The 20876-nt window shown below is 38.6% G+C and overlaps 1 protein-coding gene across 1 annotated transcript in view; it reads right to left on the reverse strand.

The window, feature by feature from the left end:
* The window catches only part of LOC112047186 (excitatory amino acid transporter 3), a 28229-nt gene extending 8746 nt beyond the window's left edge, over positions 1-19483 (reverse strand). Inside the window, exons 1-3 of the mRNA XM_024084203.2 lie at positions 19323-19483; positions 5876-6162; positions 3623-3808 (exon numbers count right to left, since the gene is read on the reverse strand). Of these exons, the coding sequence (XP_023939971.1) occupies positions 3623-3808; positions 5876-6141 (452 nt within the window). The 5' untranslated portion in view covers positions 6142-6162; positions 19323-19483. The remainder of the gene's footprint in view (positions 1-3622; positions 3809-5875; positions 6163-19322) is intronic.
* Positions 19484-20876: the final 1393 nt, after the last annotated feature.

A 20876-nucleotide genomic window follows, 5' to 3' on the forward strand; every position in this document is an offset into this window, starting at 1 on the left:
ATAACTAGCTGACGCCGCGCGGTTTCACCCGCGTGGTTCTTGTTCCCGTAGGAATACGGAGATAATATATAGCCTTACCTCCTTGATAAATGGGCTATCTAACACTGAAATAATTTTTCAAATCGGACCAGTATTTTCTGAGATTGGCACGTTCAACCAAACAAACAAACTCTTCAACTTTATAATATTAGTATCTATAGATGATGATAATTAATAATTGGCAACTTAATTACTGGCAACCCTCGTAATCTCAAACGACTTTTTAACGTCCGTTAAAAAAAAAAAATCTCGTGCGAATGGGGGCAAAACCGATTATGCAGTCTATGGTGGAACGCGTTTGCTTCGCAGTGCGGATCAGCCCCTGTAGCCAAGTAGCATGTCGATTCTCTTTCTACGATTGCAAACGCTTCGAAATCTAGAAAAATGTATGGGAATGACATTTGCTATGAACAGGTCACGTGATCAAGATCTGTCATTCCCATACATATATACATAGTTTTCGAAGCGTTTGCGATCGTAGAAAGAGAATCGACGTGCCACTTGGCTACAGGGGCTGTTACTTTAACAAAATTTCTTTACTATAAGAGGCTACAGGGGCAGAAACGAAAAGCCGAAACGATTCGTTCGAGTCCAAGGGACATCAACTACGTATGGATGCTGACCTCTGCGATTTTTGGCATTTCTATGGTAAAAACGCGAAGAAAGAATTTTTTTTATTCTCTACAAGTTAGACTCAACTTTGACTACAATCTCACCTGATGGTAAGTGATGATCCAATAAGATAAGATGGAATCGGGCTAACTTGTTAGGAGGAGGATAAAATCCACACCCCTTTCGATTTCTACACGACGTCGTACCGGAACGCTAAATCGATTGGCGGTACGTCATTGTCGGCAGGTGGTAACTAGCCACGGCCGAAGCCTCCCACCAGCTAAAAGTAACTCAACAGCTAGAACTACATCGATATAAAGTGAACTGGTTGGTTAGTAAGTAACTAGAGAATCATGTAATAACTTAATGTATTCCACAGATCCCTTCAAATATAAATTTAAACAACCGTTTGAGAACAATATATCCAAGTGAAACCATTTTAAACGAAACAGATTAAAAGCCAGTTTAACCTGTCAGGTGGACAACAAAAGAGCAATCAAGGAAACAGACGTGCACTTCTTGCACTCAATCATTCAACCGGACATGTTTGTAAATGTCTTGATTCATCAACTTTAATTTACCTACGTTTACTACAAATTGAGCAAATACACCACTTATTCTAAATCCGTAATTATATTAAATGGCTTACAGAAATAGCGGTTTTACATACGGGTCTTAGTAAAACGTAGTATAAAGTATTTTCATAAAATATACGCCGTTCTACTTTTGATAAAAATCGTACAATTTTTTTTTTCCCTGACGATTTCGATTCTCTTTCTACGACAGATTAGATCGACAACTTGATCACGCAACCTGTCAATAACGAATTACATTGCCTTTCATTTTTTACTTTTCGAAACGTTTGCGTTTGTAGAAAGAGAAACGACGTGCCACATGGCTACAGGCTCAGATTCAACAGAAAATACTCCGAAATCTAAGCATCTTCGAAGTTGACTCTACAATGACTTCACAATTGAACATTGTAGCCCATCCTGGGGATTTGATTTTTGTACGTAAAAGCAAAGTATAATGAATCATAAAATCATAAATTATTCATAGTCAGAAGGTTTGTGCCTTGCCGTGCCTCTGAGAACGCGTTTAGTAATACGTATTAGCATAATATTTGACTCAAATATTATCCACCTATTGAAAGTAAGTAAGATAGCCGTCTCCATAGTTAGCGAGCATGAAGACGGCTATCTATGATATGAGTTTCTCTGAAGGACAAAATCCGGAATGAGGAAATCCGTAGGAGAACGAAATTAATCGATGTAGACCAAAGGATTAGCAAACTGAAGTGGCAGTGGATGTCCGCTGGGACAGACAGTTTTATGGAGTGGTGACCAACGTACCAGCAAACGCAGTATAGGACGCCCAGCTAGATGGTCCGATGACATCAAGAAGGTAGTGGGAAGTGGCTTGTTGAGGAAGGTGGAGGATTGTGCGTGGTGGCGCGCTCTCGGACAGACCTATGTCCAGCAGTGGACAGGCTGTTGATGAATTTATGACACTAATCTTCTAACTCACATTGAAGCAACGATGTGGGTCAAATCACCACATCTTCTATTACGAGGAAGGCTTCTGTGCGTTAAATAGGCTGATAATAAACAATGATTAATGACGGTCTCCTTGGCGCAGTGGTATATGCGGCGGATTTACAAGACGGTTGTCCTGGGGTCGATCCCCGGCGGAGCCGATTTTCTTAATTGGTCCAGGTCTGGCTGGCGGGAGGCTTCGGCCGTGGCTAGTTACCACCCCCTACCGACAAAAACGTACCGCCAAGTAAAGAAAGGGGTGTGGATTTTCATACTCCTCCTAACAAGTTAGCCCGCTTCCATCTCAAATTGCACCATCACTTACCATCGGTGGGTCCAAGCACCACATCTTCTATTAGGCGGAAGGCAATTGTAGAGAGCCGTTAAAATAAGTTGATAACAAATAATGAATGAATGATGAATGTAATGGAATGTTGGACTAAACATTTTAACAAGTTTTAATGAGAATTTTTCGCGAATTTTCCCGGAAGGCAGAATTAGCTCCATTAAGCCAATCGGTCGGCGTACGTAACAACGTAAATACGTAATTTCAGTGTGATATTACACACCGTCGTTTGTGTCAATTCATTAGCGGGATATAGGACAATGTTGGCACTTAAATGGTCACTTGATATCCTTAGGCATGGGATGATTAAGACTGTAGGGAATTACCAATTGATGATTCAAAAGCGTATCTTACTTTATAACAGAACTATCCGAAGTCCCTCGGATTCACCCACGTAGCTCCCACTACCGTGGACATGCATAAAAAGTAGCATATGATACTCACAAATAACGTGGTTTGCTAGTGGTAAAAGAATTTAAAAAAAAACTTCGCGTATGACACCCAAAATTAACGATGGAAGGAATTAACTAATTGGCAAAAGCATTTTCATTATACCTGTATAGGTAGCTAGTAATATAACATTCTTATAGCGAGGAAAAATGGAAGGAAATTCTTAGAGGTCAGCGTTTCCCAAACTTAGTTCTGCCAAGGCCCAGTACTTTTGACATTGTCCCTTGGGAACCCCGTTTTATAACATTAAATATTTTGTCAAATAAATCATTTAAAAGCTTAAATATAATAATAAATTACATCTTTGCATGTTGGCCTATTCACAGATTTAGTCTTTACTAATAAATAAGCTTTTAAAACTGAGAAATGTCATCACCTACTATATTATATCTACGAAGGCTTGTCACCAGATGACATTTGTTGCATCGAATGTCAATTTCGTTCCAAAAATCAAAGTTAGTGAATTAGCTGATACTTTATTTTGATCCTTAATTATGTAGATCTTCTTATTTCTGATTCGATCACTGAGAGATACTCCGAGCGTAGCTCGCTCCTCCGTACGCTAAATGACTCTGACTAGTAACCATCGATCAACCAATCGCTAGTTCTTGTTCCATAGTTAAAATAGAAAATGTATCACCTTATTAAATCCAGCAGTGTGTCAGAAGTGAGCGTGTCTTTGGTCACAACTTTCTGCGTGGTCACGTTCCCGTCGAAGGAGTCGGAGGACATCTTCCCGGGCTTGATGGTCGTGACTAGAGCGATGCCCAGCATGACTGCGCAGATGGTCGTCGTCATGTAGTAGATGATGGCCCGGAGACCGACCCTGAAGGAAACAGGGGATATGATACAATTTTTGCATTCATAGTCAAAAATTTTAAGAAATTAAATATCACGTGTCTCAATCGGTGAAGGAAAACATCGTGCGGAAACCTGCATACCACAGAATTATCTTAATTTTCTGCGTGTGTTAAGTCTCCCAATCCGCATTTGGCCTGCGTGGTGGACTATTGGCCTAACCCCTCTCATTCTGAGAGGAGACTCGAGCTCAGCAGTGAGCCGAATATGGGTTGATGACGACGAGTCAAAAAATGATTTATACTTAAAATCCGGTTGGAGTTCTGTCTGGTCGAGACATGCAATTATTGGGTTTTACATTTTTTCTAGAGCTTTTCAGTTTCAATCTGATCTATTTATGTATCTCGATGTACCATTGAAATAATCAGTCACTAGTACATCGTTTTCACTTCAACGAAATGATTTGTTGAAACCTTGATTTGTTGAGTACGTCATTTTACACCAGGTGGAAATTGTCTTCGGTTTTTACGATCATCTAACTTGATTATTTCAACGAAAATACGTAATCTGTTTAAAATAAACTTACTATCTGCTACTACCACTACTATACTAATTCCACTTTACGTAAACATGATAATTATGCTAACTCGTTGAAAATACAAAATAAATGACTGCAAAAACGATAATACAATAAAATACAATTGGATTATTTAAGTAGTACACCGAGGCACATAATAACCCTGGTGGAGTTGGGAACTTTATGGTTTACCCATCGTATCATATCACATTGTGATAATAGCCCCCCGGTTATTATCATTATGTGATAGTGATCGTGGTGTCAACTAAGCCTGCCTACGCGCACTCACACAGCGTAGCGGGTCTACGAGTAAGCTTCGAACATCCCCATATATGAATCATTAATTACACCAAATATTTAAACATTATTCTTATATCTATACTAATATTATAAACCTGAAGAGTTTGTTTGTTTGATTGAACGCACTAATCTCAAGAACTACTGGTCCGATTGTCAGAATCGATATCACATTATAGCCTAATGTTACTTAAATCGATGACTTAATGTGATCTACGAAGCAGAGAAGTGTTTAACTAACTACCCAACTCCAGACTGCTTTTTTTTATTCTTTAGATGTTAGCCCTTGACTACAGTCTCACCCGATGGTGAGTGATATAGCAAACTAAGACGGAAGCAGGCTAATTAGGTACTTGTTAGGAGGATGAAAATCCACATTTCTTTCGGTCTCTACATGCCCTTTGCCGGAAGGGTGGTAACTAGCCACGGCCATCCGTCTCTCGAGCCTAAATCTCTACCGGTGGTAGTTAAACTGTTAAACTGGTAGTTTTGACGGCCTCCGTGGCGCAGTGGTATGCGCGGTGGATTTACAAGACGGAGGTCCTGGGTTCGATTCCCAGCTGGGCCGATTAAGGTTTTCTTATTTGGTCCAGGTCTGACTGGTGGGAGGCTTTGGTCGTGGCTAGTTACTACCCTACCGACAAGCCAAGCGATTTAGCGTACGGTACGATGTCGTGTAGAAACCGAAAGGGGTGTGGACTTTCATCCTCCTCCTATCAAGTTAGCCCGCTTCCATCTTAGATTGCATCGTCACTTACTATCAGGTGAGATTGTAATAAAAAAAAAACAGTATACTTGTCATTTCTAAAACTAAAATAAATTAATTTCAATTTGGATATAAATTAAACTTAAAAAATTAAGATTATAAAACAATAATAAAATGTATCCAATACGCTAGCGTTGTTACTCGTACCCCTATGGATACCAACACTTATCTTTTGGCGCCAGCTCTTGGGTCACCTGACGTATGGATATTAAAAAAAATTATATCTGTTGACCATGGGTTTAAGTCTCAAAGGCCAGCGCCGCAAATATATAGTCATAAGATATGACCGAGTATTCACGACAATTAAGTATTTTGATTTTTTTGTTTTTTAACTAAGATTCCAACAAGGCATTTCAAAAAGCTTCATAAACCTTCACTCTTGGCAGAATCGTGGTTGCAACAATGAGCGAAGCCTTCTGTTCTATTTAAAAAATAGGGTAAAGAAAAAAACTTACTTGCCAGATAAGCTGAGATCCAGCGATCCGATCGCGGACACGATCGAAGAGACCAGAAGGGGCACTATGAGGCACTTCAGCATCCTCAGAAACAGTTCCCCAGGGTACTGGAAGTACATGACATCACGCCGGGTCCACTGGTACCCGGACGCTCTCAAAGTCCAGCCTAATAACGTCCCGGACAGTACTCCGATGACTGTGAGGATGGTGAGGAGGTTCTCCCGGAGGAACGAGATGCAACCGTTCCGTCTTATCTGAAGCGGCATCTTGGCTGGACACCGTCGTTTCTGGAAAAATGGAGAACATGATTTTATTTTAATCTTAACATGTTAGCTCTTGACTACAATCTGATAGTAAGTGACGATGCAATCTAAGATGGAAGCTGGCTAACTTGTTTGGAGAAGGATGAAAATCTACACCCCTTTCGGTTTCTACACGACATCGTACAGGAACGCTAAATCGCTTGGCAGTACGATTTTGTCGGTAGGGTGGTAACTAGCCATGTCCAACTAGCCAATTTATCATCAGGTGAGATTGTAGTCAAGTGCTAACTTGTAAAGCATAAAAATAAATAAAAAGAGTATGTGTGTGTCAAAAAAAAATTGGTTGCCTGTAAAGTCGGTATACGGGCGAAAGTTTTACGTGACAACGACTTTGAGTGGTAAAATAATTTTAATGTGAATATTCATTCGTATAGTAGGAAGAAGGATGAAATAATAGTAACAATTTAAAACATTTATTTATACAAAGAATTATATTTAAAACATTAATTTATACAAAGAATCTCGCACTGAATTTCATATTAACAAAATTTTATTCACTCGCTCTCATTGTGAGCGCATAACGTGAGCGGAGCGTAACGCAGTTTCTTGAAGTGTCACCCGGCAAACCAATTCATAAGACGTTTTCACGTCAAAAGGAATGCTCTGAAGATCTCGAAGGGTGGCCACAAAGCAAACTGGCGACTGAGGACTTGATTTATTTCGTTATTCCAAAAAACATTGTTACGAACTAGGGTTCGAGGATTTGGAATTAAACACCTAGTAACTATAAGACTTCATTCTACTCCTTAATCCAAGTATCAATACACACTTTTAAACGTACGCCATTCGTAGTCCGAGTTCGCTATAGTTCACTTATATCGCTTGTAACACTTGATGTCCACTGCTCGACTTGTAAACAACTGAAAGGGGCGAGCGATTATGAACCCTATGTCTGTAGTAATATGGTTCTCCCTTTGTTACCTGCTGACTTCGAAAGCAACTTTGGTCTAAAAACTTTGTCAATAAATTGACAATTATTATGAGGATTTAAACATTTTTCTCAATTTTTTTTTTCAATTTTTTTTTAATTCAAAATATATTCTCAGATTTATATAAAATATTGACTACCACCCATTTGCAAGAAACTACAAAGTAATTAAACATTTGACAAAACTGTATGCATATGTATTATGAACCTTTGCCAACAAGAGAAAATGTATGCCAATATTATTTGGCGAAGAGCATTCTACAATAAGTTCATTTCATAGAAACATGACAATGTTTATTTATTTTCTGATACATGAAAATAATTTTCTCTAAACAAACAATAATTCTCTTTCACGATTTTTTCATTGTACCTAACTAAGTAAGAATTAGCCACAAAGTTCAATACAGTACAGCAAAATTTACAAACTGTTCTTCAATAAACTTTAGCTAAAAAGTTCACGACATCGTACCGAAACAGTAAATCGCTTGGCGGTACGTCTATGCCAGTAGGTGATAGCTACGGCCGAAGCCTCCCACCAGCCAGACCTGGACCACTTAAGAAAACCTTAATCGGCCCAGACGGGGATCGAACCCAGGACCTCCGTCTTCCAATCCACTGTACTTACCACTACCGTCAATGTATAGAGTTCAGAATGATTCAAACTTTGCCCCTTCGTTCACCTCCTTTGCATGCTTTTATATACTCGTTCGTCAATTTTGAAGTCAAGTCGATTCATTAACAAAATACACACACACATTCATATCTCTTAAAAAATTCAATAAAAAAAATTCAACCGACTTCCAACTCAAAAATTAACTTAAACTAAAAAGCAAAAAATAACATCTTACCTATGTAAGATACTACCTAACTACCTTCTGATCAGTTTTTATGCGGTGCCAATCAAGTGTCGTGTTTTAATTATAGCTGTTTCTGAAAGAACCACAGAAACAGGTTTAATTAAAACATCACTGGCTTGGCACCGCCTTCAAATTGATCAGAAGGTAGCACATAGGTAAGATGTTATTTTCCCTTTAATTTCTCTAGGATGCCATCATCAGATTCTGACATGAAAAAAATGGGACCCATATTCGGCTCAGTATTTAGCACGGATCTCCTGAGAGACATGAGAGGAGATGAATCTCTCAGAATGAGAGGGATTAGGCCTTAGTCTACCACGCTGGCCCAATACGGATTGTGTACTTAGTTCGTTTGTAAAATCGTGATAAACAAAAATACAATAAGCCTTGGCTGATTTCGTTATTGACTCTTCTCGGAACAAGACGAGTTTAGAACCCTCGTAACTTTAATTTTAAGTTTTCAACACCGATCTCCTATTAAAACATTCATATTTTAATAGGGAAGGTTTAGAGGTCTTGGGCTAATTATTATTATTATCATAATATTACTTGACGTTCCAAAAATGCTTGTAAACTAAGCCTAAGAACTTATTGGCACGAGAGTTTTTTTTTATGAGGGGAGGTTAAAAAAACGTTCAAATATACTCGTAGTATGAAGTTAGAGGCTATTTCCAACGCCCAAAATTAACAATGCTCTAAAAAAAGCTTCGTGTTTTAAAAACGCTTTCGTGTGAACATATAATTGAATTATATAATATAATTGAAGAAGAATGAATTTTGACTTTGTTTTTTATTTTGATTTGATTTCGATAGGTGTCCATTGCAAAATAAAGCAGTATCACACGCGCACGGACCCCGCGCGGAAGTGGGCGCGGAAATCTTTATTTAGTATCGCGCAGATCCCCCTCGCTCACACGCACCTACCTGCGGTGCCGGCTGGAAGTGTGCACTCAGCACTACGTAGCCATGCCTCCACTTCAAACGCCAATCGCTTTAATAAACTGGATCGCTTGCTAAACAGTGCAACAGAGCACGTTGGTGGTCGCGATACGATCAACTATACTGAGGGGTCAGAAAAAATGCTATTCTGACGTCTACTGAAAGCAAAAGCCTAGCTAATTGCTGGAAATAAGTGTTACAAAGATACTAAGGGGAATGTAAGAATGGGTTGCTGAAGCCCGAAATAAGTGTTTCCACGCCCTGATAAGTTATTTTTCTCAAAACTCCCTAAGATACGTGGCACTGTCTTTGTGACAGTCCATTTCCTTATATTCTGGATACGACATATCATGAAGATAAAATGACAATGTCAATAGAAGTATCGCACTCTATGGAAGTTTGCACTTAGCACTACGCGTAGCCTCCACTTCAAACGCCAATCGCTTTAATAAACTGGATCGCTTGCTAAACAGGGCAACAGAGCGCGCTGGTGGTCGCGATACGATCAACGATACGGAGGGGACAGAAAGTAAGTCTACTGAGGAGGAAGTAAGACCCTGGCTAATCGGCTGAAATCATTTTTTCTACTCCCTTATACGTTATATACCTCAAAACTCCCAAAAATTAGTGCCACGACATATATCGTCAAGACAAAATGACATATTGTCAACCAATAGTGCCAAACGAGAAAAGAAGAAGAAGTGTGCACTCAGCACTATACGTAGCCATCGATGCCTCCACTTTAAAAACCAATCGTTTTAATAAATTGCCAAAGAAAAACATAGTGAGGAAACCTGCATACCTACCGGAGAATTTTCTTAATTCTCGTGTGTGAAGTCTGCCAACCCTCATTGGGCCAACTTGGTGGACTATTAAGCAACATGGTGGACTATTAATTAAATTGGTGAAGTCTAACCCCTCTCTCTCCCAATGACCTCAGCAGCGTTTCTCAACAAGTGGGCCTGAAAATGAACATGGGCAAAACAAAAATAATGTGTAATGCTCATGTATCGCTATGTAATGTATGTGGACGTTGGGGTCCCAAAGTGCTGGAATGGCGACCCCGCACTAGTAAGCGCAGTGTTGGCCGACCCCCCACCAGGTGGACTGACGACATCAAGCGAGTCGCAGGGATTCGCTGGATGCAAGTGGCTCAGTATCGTGATGTTTGGAAGTCCCTATAAAAGGCCTATGTCCTGCAGTGGACGTCCATCGGCTGATATGATGATGATGATAACCCCTCTCACTCTGAGAGGAGACTCGTAATCGTATCAGTGAGCCGAATCATCATTATCAACCCATTTTCGGCTCGCTATTGAACTCGAGTGTCCTCTCAGAATTTGAGGATTTAATCCAATAGTCCTCCACGCTGGCCCAATGCGGATTGGCAGATTTCAAACATGCGAATTAAGAGAATTCTCAGGTATGCAGGTTTCCTCACGATGTCTTTCTTTGACCGTTCGAGACACGTGATATTTAATTTCTCAAAGCTTAACTGAATAGTTGGAGATGCATGCCCCGAACCTGATTCGAACCTACGCCCTCCGAATCGAAGGCAGGCGTCATATCCATTGGTGTATCACAACTCGTGAGCCAAATATGGGTTGTTAATGAGGACATATAAATCAGTAGTCTCGTGGCGACACGTGCGTCGCTTGGTGCTGTTTGACCAATCAACCAACTACGAAATCGTACCTTAGTCGACAATTAAGTACATTAAGTCTTGACTACGAAATCGTACCTTAATCGACAATTACATTACGTCCATTCCGAACAATTGACCGTGGCGTGGCGTGAAAAAATGTTCGTTCCCGTATGACGGACGTAAGTGGCCGGAGTCATGTGGGTCACGAGCTATAGATTACGCCCTAGGGCTAACAAGGTTTTTATCCTTTTAACTACAAAAAATATTGTTGTACCGACATAGTTTTTTTCGAGTAGTCTCAAACGGTAAAGGAAAAACATCGTGAGGACACCTGCATAAATGAGAATTTTCTTAATTTTTTTTATTCTTCACAAGTTAGCCTTTGACTACAATCTCACCTGATGGTAAGTGATGATCACTTACCATCATGGAATCGGGCTAACTTGTTAGGGGGAGGATGAAAATCCACACCCCTTTTGGTTTCTACACGACATCGTACCGGACTGCTAATTCGCTTGGCGGTCTTTGCCGGTATGGTGGTAACTATCCACGGCCGAAGCCTCCCACCAGCCAAAATTAATTTATTCCCCACGTGTGTGAAGTCAGCCAATCCGCATTGGGCCAGCGTGGTGGACAATTAGCCTAATCCCTCTCATTCTAAACGGAGACTCGTCCTCAACAGTGAGCCGAATATATGTTGTTAATGACGAAATTAAAAAAAAATAACCACGTGTCTACCCCTGCAGACTACTTGTTTGGAGACTAAGCTGTTGTCGAGTTATAAGGCGGGGACGAGTATAATCCCCGATGTAGGCCGCCATTTCTTTTCAACCACGAAACGGGACAAGTGGGGATGAAGCGACTTAATCGTGTACTCACGCCGTTCTCGAATGGAGTGACATTGAAAATGTTCACTGCCGATCGGTAAATATATTTTTATTCAAATGACTGTAGAACGAAAGCCTGCGCTAGACATCCCAACGATTATTTTAAACTATAGATATGCCTCCACTGAGCGCACGGTGTTTACTTACATTATATATTTATGTACCTATATATAGTTTTTACACTTCCTAAACACTTTAACTCGAAATTGTAGACAATATTTAGGTGTTATGTATTTAAATAACTTTCGTCTATAGTCTATACTAATATTATAAAGAGGTAAAGTTTGTAAGTTTGTAACGATTCTTTGTAAGGGGTAATCTTCGGAACTACTCATTCGATTTTAAAAATTCTTTCACCAGTAGAATGCTACGTTATCGGGGAGTGGGAGTGGGTTATATTTTATATTTGTATCATTTATAATTACTGAGTTATCACAGATTTTCTCCTACAGGTCGGATCGAAAGACAGACATACAACTTATGAAGTATCAAATTGGTACTTTACAACAGAAAAAAATATATAATATATGTTAGATGTAGCGATCTCTTCCAAGCGACGGTCATGCATAATGTGGAGTCCCAATTTACATAAGTAATACATTCAGAATAATATTATTAATAAACTGCATTGTTAAAGAACAAAATGACTCAATACATTGCCACCAACAATCTATAAAAATATCATAAGTCAGTCCTGCGCCGCGTCTGTCTGTATATTCGCAAGAATCTCGGAAAATACTGAATATATTATATACCTAAACCCTTAGAATAGAAAATGAAATTATCAATCTGAGCAATATCATTATGTATAATTTATCAAGTTTTGTTTGACATAATAATTATAACCATACTAGCAGACTACGCCCTCGACTTCGTTCGCGTGGAAATTATTTATCTTCGTTTCAAATTTTAGCCAAATCGGTTCAGTAGTTGCGGCATTATAGAGTAACAAAAATCCATACAAACTTTCGCGTTTATAATATTAGTAGGAAGTATCGGACTTTTTTGTAGTTAAAAGGATCAGAGGTTTAAAGCAATATTATTAACTTCTCTACAAATAGATTAATGGTGGCAATTGATAATGTTTATTTAATGGAATTACGTCGTGATTTGCATTTAAGGCTATTGTTACTTTATAAATGTTAATAGATTATTATAATTATCACTTCCCACGTGGGAGTATCATACACAAGTGACATATGCGTATGTTTTAGGATTCCGTAGACAACAAAATCCCTGTCATTCTTCAAACAAACCAAGGCAAACCGTATTCCAACAGGCTAATTCACTATATTTGATGTAAGCTACTTGAGTTGGGGTAGAGCTTTGAGTTAGTTGTCATCTGGCGCATAAGGATATCATACAATATGTACAACACATTTCTCAATTGATTGATTTGATGTTTATTTTAATAAATTGATAATAAATACCAAAAGAGTGAATAGGCCAGGTCATAGAAGAAATATATATTATGCTACGTTCTACTTGGCGATCTTACTATCCAAAATACTTTTGCAGCCATTCCATAAGCAGAGCACGGTCGTTTAAAACGTAACTGATGACGTCATAGTAGGCTAGTTGACACTTTTTTAAAGTTCATTATCGTTCTTCTAGATTAAAAAAAAAATTTGTTTGAGACGTGATTACATGAAAATATTAGTTTTTAAATATGTTTTGGACAATATGAGTCAAATCGCCTGTCGGCCATGATATATATTTCAACTGTTTCATGATGTCACTACAATAAATCCCATACAAATGGAGCGTTCGACAAAAATATTAGATAACAATTAAATCGACGTCACAAAATGGACGACAGCGTCATTGACGTTTGGAAAATTTGAGAAAAATGTGATATTTCATTTAAATTTTATTAATTTATATCGATATATTTTGGACCCTTATTTCATGACCTATTGACATTCACCTACTAAGAGTTCTATTTCCTCACGATAAAAAACAAGCGCCGTTGTTTATCGTATACAGGGTGTCCCATAAATAGTACGACATACTTTGCAGGTTTATAGCTGACATCAAAGCCTACTAAAATAACGAAATATATGTCAGCCGAGATTTCACGTTTTTTAAGTAATATTAATTTTTCATCAAAATACAAAAATCCCTACCTTCAGTGCAATTTAGTCGTACGTATGTACTAATCTATGAACTTTCAGAATTTCGTTCTAATATCTTAAAAATCTTAAATTTTACAAGAGGCCTTGTTTCTTCTAATGGTAAATCATAAATTATACAACAAAGTATTTTTTTGCATTTTTTTTTTATTAGTAATAACTTAAAATTTAAATTAAACCTTTTTTGTTAGTCACCATTTTACATCAACGCTCAAAACCCATAAACCATTCCACTTGATTTTACGATAGAAACGCTCGCAAGCAAGTGAAACGGATCTTCTGTCGTGAGCCTAATCGCTAGGATCCCCAAGTGAAATGTAGCCACAACTCTGTGACTTTATGACATTAAGCCACTGTCATGTAATGTAAGGCAAATCCGAAGTCGTCCAACTTATAATAAAGTGTAATTATTTTTTACCAATATAATCTACCAAATTTAAAATAAATTAAAATAGTTCGATCTGTATCGGAGGAGTGCGATCCCAAATAAGTAACCCAAATGCGTAACACGAGATTTTTATATGTATACTACTCGTATAATTACGCAAGCAACAAAGTACTTAGATATCTATGAGTTTAAAAGTGGGCACATAGACAAGATTCACTACGTGGTCAACGACCTTGATCTTGGACTGTCTGACTTAACACACCCTAAGCCATGCCATGGGAACTTAGAAGAACGTGAAATCTTTATGAAGCAGCGCCATCTACATTCTAGATTTAAGATTCCAGGATAGTAAATACAATTACATAGATGAATCCAGGATAGTAAAAAATCAGAATCGCAGTCCGCGCGGGGCCAACGGGTCCAAAGCCCAATCCCCTAGGCTGAAAAGCCTCAACCCCGGGAGGGGTTGGAAGAAATCACCGGGGGAGAAAGTTCCCCCGCGACATGCCCGGGCAAGGAGGCATTGCCTCGAGGCCCGTACCCCCGCCCCGTGTACCACGGGTCGGAGAAGACCCGACGTCTGTCAATTACATAGATGTGTACGTACTAGAATGTTTTTAGAGATTAAACCCGTGTAAGTACGGAAAAAAAACCGAAAAAAAAAGAATTATTTATCCTTTTAATTTTGACGCGTAATAGAAAGACTGTGTTTGTATTTCTAAAGCAAAGGGATTATTAAAGAAAAACAGTAAGTGTACATTAATTTCAACAATTTTCCACATAGTCATTTGGCCTAGTGGTGCATAACAAAAGTACAATATAATAATCCTGAGTTCGAGCCCGGGGGTAACAAAGGAAAACTTATTGTCTTTTTTTTTTGTTTTTCTCAATTGGTCTCTTCAACTATTACAAAATCAAAAATGTCTCTCCTTTACAAAAAAATATGCATTATTATTTTTATACTTTTTACTATACTAAAAATACTGTATCTAGTCACTAGATGGCGCTATCACATTCGTTCCGAAAAAAGTTCGAGTAGCCTATCTATTTCCAATAATACACTGTAATCTTTGCCCTAAGCTTTGCCCTAAGCACTTAACATTGAAAAAGCTGCCTTTGTTGTGACTTTTGAAAAGGGTTCTATATTCAAACGTTTTTTAGTACATTTCACAAAAATTACTATACAATATACATGGTGGAAAAGCGGCCTTATTTCCATACCAATCTAAGAGTCTTACCATCCTCACAATTTGTATCGTTGTTATAACCCATATTTGGCTCACTGCTGAGCTCGAATTAGAGGGATTAGGTCAATATTCCACCACGCTGGCCCAATTGGCGGAATTGGCAGACTTCACACAAGCAGAGAATTAAAAAAAAATCTCTGGTATGAGGTTTGATGTCACGATGTTTTCCTTCACCATTGAGACACGCTTATAGGAGAGGGGATACGAAGCTTAAACCCACCACGCTTCCCTAACGGGCTCCCCGTGATAATGTCAAATTGTCAGACGTTAATGATATTAATGATCGTGCTCTCCGAAGCACGGGAAGTGCAACTAAGTTCCTAACTGAATGTTGCTGAAAATTCTCAGTATTTCAGCCCGAAACTCGAACCCAGGACGTCGTACTCAGTCATACATGGGCTTACCACTAGATCAACGAGGCAACATCTAGGGAAGTTGACCCATGTGAAATAATTTAAACAATATTAATTTTGTATAGTACATGGAATAAGGGTCTGAAATATGTATATCGATATTAATTAATATAAGTTAAGGATTTCTTAAAAAACTTAATTTAAAATTATGTAAGTATTTATTGAATATTTCCAAACGTCAAAAACGCTGTCGTCCATTTTATGACGTCACGATATCACTTGAAGTCACTAGTGTAAGTGTAGTTTATTTTATGACGTCAGGATATTACTTGATGTCACTATTGTATTTAGTCTTGTTATTATACTCCGCGACACGAAACAAGTCCCGTAGACGCGGCGCTAATGTCTTAATGACGTTCGTTGTCATTTGTTAATGGCGGTCTTAATGTCATTTATGTAAGGCGCTGTCAATTTTAGTTCAGGTTTTAGCCGCGGGGCTTTTTTCTTGATGCGGTTTTAAGGTTTAGTGTTTAGGGGTTTACGTGACGTCATGACACAGATAAAATATACACCATCATGGCTGATAGCCTCAGACCAATTATTGTATAGGACCTGCCTCGCTAGACGTTACTTTTCTGTCAAAGTATATGATCAACGATCTATTGCGATTATAAAAACTGTCTGTATAGAATCGTCGTTAAATAGTTGTAATCGTGTTCGTCGGTTAAAGAGCTCCGTAAAAATACCTTTTTGTGGAATTGAATTGTGTAAAAAACGGGCGAAAACTTCTAGTTTAGTATGAGATATATACCAAATCTAAGCTCGTTTTCCTCAGAAAATGACTGACAATTTTGTTCGTGACTATGAGTGCGATACAGGTCCTTCTATAATTGGTCTGAGCTGATAGTGTATTGGCTCGGTTTGTCATGAAAATATTTTAAAATTATTTTTTTTTATGAATTTGCTAGTTGACCCTTTTAAAAAAGTGTCAACTAGCCTATTCCCAGTAACCCGCTGATTGTATCTCCAAGTCAACGGTTGAGTGTCCGGATGATCTAGTTGCACAAATTGCACGAAGCACGCTTGTTTGCGAACTCACGGTTGATAATCTTATTACGAGTCTCGAGAGTATGTTTACGGGTTAAGGGGCCTGAAGCTTAAACGCAAACATACGGTAACCTTAAAACATATTGTAGAGTAACGATATTTTATAGTATAGATAGGTTACGTGCCTATAAAATCACTGCAAAGAGTGATCCGAATTTAGCTATTACCCCTGAACACACACATGCACAGTTTTGTCTTTAATTCCATTATATATAGTTTATGTAGGTAAGAGCCGTGATAGCCCAGTGGATATGACCTCTGCCTCCGATTCCGGACGGTTTGAGTTCAAATCCTGTCCGGGCCATGCACCTACAACTTTTCAGTTGTGTGCATTTTAAGAATTAAATATCACGTGTCTCAAACGGTGAAGGAAAACATCGTGAGGAAACCTGCATACCAGAGAATTTTCTTAATTCTCTGCGTGTGTGAAGTCTGCCAATCCGCATTGGTCCAGCGTGGTGGACTATTGGCCTAACCCCTCTCATTCTGAGAGGAGACTCGTGCTCAGCAGTGAGCTGAATATGAGTTGATAATGATGATGACACAACACAACACAACAACATAGTAGACAATATTCAGGTATTATTTGTTTAAATAACTTTCATTGTTTAATAAGCGACTAAATGAAATTAAGACATTTATGTACATTTTGTCCGCCTCAGTTTTGTTGCGCTGGTGCCCTATATTTCTAGTATGAAAAAATCGTTGGTGTAGACCAATTATCTAAACAAATATTTGAAAAACGGTCATCATTGACAACCCATATTCGGCTAACTGTTGAGCACGAGTCACCTCTCAGTATGAATAGTTGACAACGGGATGGGCAAACTTCACATACCTACGAAGAGAATTTAGTACAACAATTTAGTCGTACCATGTGCTGAAAAATTACTTAAACGTTGATTTTATACTTGATAATTATTTTTGAATAGTTGTTTCAACTAATGTAAATTTAATTGTATTCACTCCAAAGTAGTTTTCTTTCAAAAGACGGGCATAATTTTTGTTTTATACATATTGAACGATTTTTTGTATGTACTTTTAGCGGTCACAATGAAAAAAAAATGTACTATGCAAAGTTGTACATCTAGCTTAAAAACATGTTCGTCGTCATCAACCCATATTCGGCTCACTGCTGAACTCGAGTCTCCTCTCAAAATTAGAGGGGTTAGGCCCAATGCGGATTGGCAGACTTCACACACGCAGAGAATTAAGATAATTCTCTGGTATGTAGGTTTCCTCACGATGTTTTCTTTCACCGATTGAGACACGTGATATTTAATTTCTTAAAATGCACACGACTGAAAAGTTGGAGGTGCATGCCCCGGACCGGATTCGAACCCACACCCTCCGGAATCGGAGGCAGAGGTCATATCCACTGGGCTATCACGGGTCAATGCACGGCAAAAAACATGTTCATATAATAAGAACTCTAAAAATGTAAAGTATTTTCAAAAACTTTGTCACAATAGCAATTTTTTGTAAAAAGATCGGAAACGCTCAGTGAGCGGAAAAATAGCTCCTAATGAGTAGGGGTTACAGTAAAACATCCACATGGCGAAATTCGTGTTATTGTTATGGCTCTAATGAAAACGCGCACGATGCGTTGTGGCAATCCCAGAAAGACCAAACGTTTTCGATCTTTGAGCGTAACACAATATTAATATTGGCTGGAAAGTAATTACCTAATCATAAATCGATTGCAATATACTTAATCTTTAACACAAATAAGCATTCAAGGTTATTATGAGTATGTAATTAATGATTAGTAAACTAAACCGTGCAATTTACCGCCATTTTTAACCATCTTTTATATGGATGTATTTTTCGTGAAGTAAATAATTTATAAAAAAGCCGTGGTAGCCCAGTGGATATGACTCTGCCTTCGATTCGGAGGGCGAAGGTTCGAATTTACCCCGGCGCATGCACCTCTAACTTTTCAGTTATGTGCATTTTTAACGTAATTAAATGAAAAATCATATTTTTCATTCAGTGTGACTTTTTTCATTAGGTAAATAAAGTATATTTACCGTACAAATAACAAAGATATTTGTAATTTAGTTTGAACACCCTTACAAATCTACCATTCTTACGAATCAACGACGTCATTAATTCGTGCTGTTTAGTGTAGAGCGTTTTTAGCGATCCGTGGCAACAGCGCAAATAGGCTTTAAATCCCTAAAGTAAAGTAAGTGATGATCGCCGATAATCTGTTACTTTTTCTACAAAATTACTTTACTATTAGAATACTCTTAATTTAAATACAATTAAAAAAAACTGTCATCACCCCTAAAAAATGTATATTGAAACTTTGAATAAAGACGTCAGTACCTATGTCATAGTCCAAGCGAGGAATTGAACTTAGAACCCCGTCATCCGAAGCCGCATATAAGCTAACCAGTGGACCAGCGTGGTACTATAACTTATACAACTACTAGATTAATGCGAAACAATACATGATTTTGTTATAATATAGAATATATAGCATAGAACAACCTCAGACACCGTCCCAGCTCATATTTGTCAATCTTCGATCGGAATTAATTGGAAAATCTCCGTCTAGAAACGCAACAAGTGGCATTCAACAACTGCGCACAACAACCGAAAAATATACATACATTTATATACATAAATAACTCACCGTGTATAAATAACAAGCGTGTATTTTATACGTATCACTGATTCGTGTAACGTTCACTGCATAACTGATACGGGGTTTATTTTCGCTTGGCGGGACGTGTACTCCTGTCGACCGCTAGGAGACGACTGAGTCTGAAATTGTTGTGATTCGCGAGCCAATCTGTCTGGACATCCTCGGGTCCTGGAGGCTGGGCGGGGAACGCGGGGCGCGGGGGGACGCGATTGATCTGCGGCTCCGTATCCGGTGTGCCGTGTCCTGAATGAAAGCCCTCGCGCGGTATACAACTGCTTGCGACAGTCAGATATCCCTCAATTTATAACGCCTGAAACTTTGGGTGTTAGCCCCTGTAGCCAAATGGCACGACGATTCTCTTTCTACGATCGCAATCGCTTCGTAAACTAGAAAAATGTATTGCAATGACAGATCTTGATCACGTGACCTTTCGATAGCATAATGTCATTCCCATACATTTTCTAGTTTTCGAAGCGTTTGCGATCGTAGAAAGAGAATCGAGCTTCTCTTCCAAAGCCAGAACACTCGAAACTCCATTATTGGCCGACCAAAACAAACAGGACAAGGGCAATACTATATTAGAATTTATAAAATGAGGTGATTTTTTTATGCTTTACAAGTTAGCCCTTAACTACAATCTTACCTGATGGTAAGTGATGATGCAATCTAATATGGAATTACGGAAGCGGTAACTTGTAAGGAATTGGATGAAAATCCACATCCCTTTCGGTTTCTAGTAGGGTGATAACTAGCCACGGCCGAAGCCTCACACCAGCCACACCTGGACTAATTAAGAAAGCCTCAATCGACCCAACCGGAGATCGAACCCAGGACCACCGCCTTGTAAACCGCCGCGTATACCACTGCGACAAGGAGGCCGTCAAAAGAGGTATGTCTGTAGTACAGGCTCTTAGTACTTACGCTCGCGTCCTACGCGTGGAGTATTTTGTATAACAGGCTTGCTTGTCTCCTTGGTCCAGTGATTAGCCTATGTGGCTTATGTTAACGAGGTAGTGGGTTCGAGTCCTGAGGCTATGAAATATTGAGATTTGTCTCCACTGGTGCGACCGATTCCATCTCCGAACTACGAGGAGTGTTAATTAAGTAGTGAGATTTATAAAATATATACTTTTTAGTAAAAAAAAATATAAATACTGGCAGGCTGACCTATGCCTGCCAGTATTTATATTTTTTTTCTCTGTAATACTAATTTACTAATAAATCAAAAGGTTTAGATTCTCTGTTTTTTTCTGAATGTAGATATATTGTTTGCTTCATTCCGGAGCGAGGTTGCGAAAATTTTTATAGCCGAATCACAGAGTAGATACATTAAAAGTTACTGATGCGACGCTTCGTGTCATACTGACTCGGGAATGTATTCATTTTTGAATTTTGTATTTGGAGCGGCTACGACATCGTCGTGTTCTGTGCACTCTATCTGTTTAATCTGTGGGCCGAATATAATATTATTTATAGCATATTGCAAGACATTCTTCTTTTATTGCTCCACTTTTTGCGTTGACAATTAAGCTATGTAATAAT

This window comes from Bicyclus anynana, chromosome 20 (genome assembly GCF_947172395.1).
Source record: "Bicyclus anynana chromosome 20, ilBicAnyn1.1, whole genome shotgun sequence".
Taxonomy (NCBI): Eukaryota; Metazoa; Arthropoda; class Insecta; order Lepidoptera; family Nymphalidae; genus Bicyclus; species Bicyclus anynana.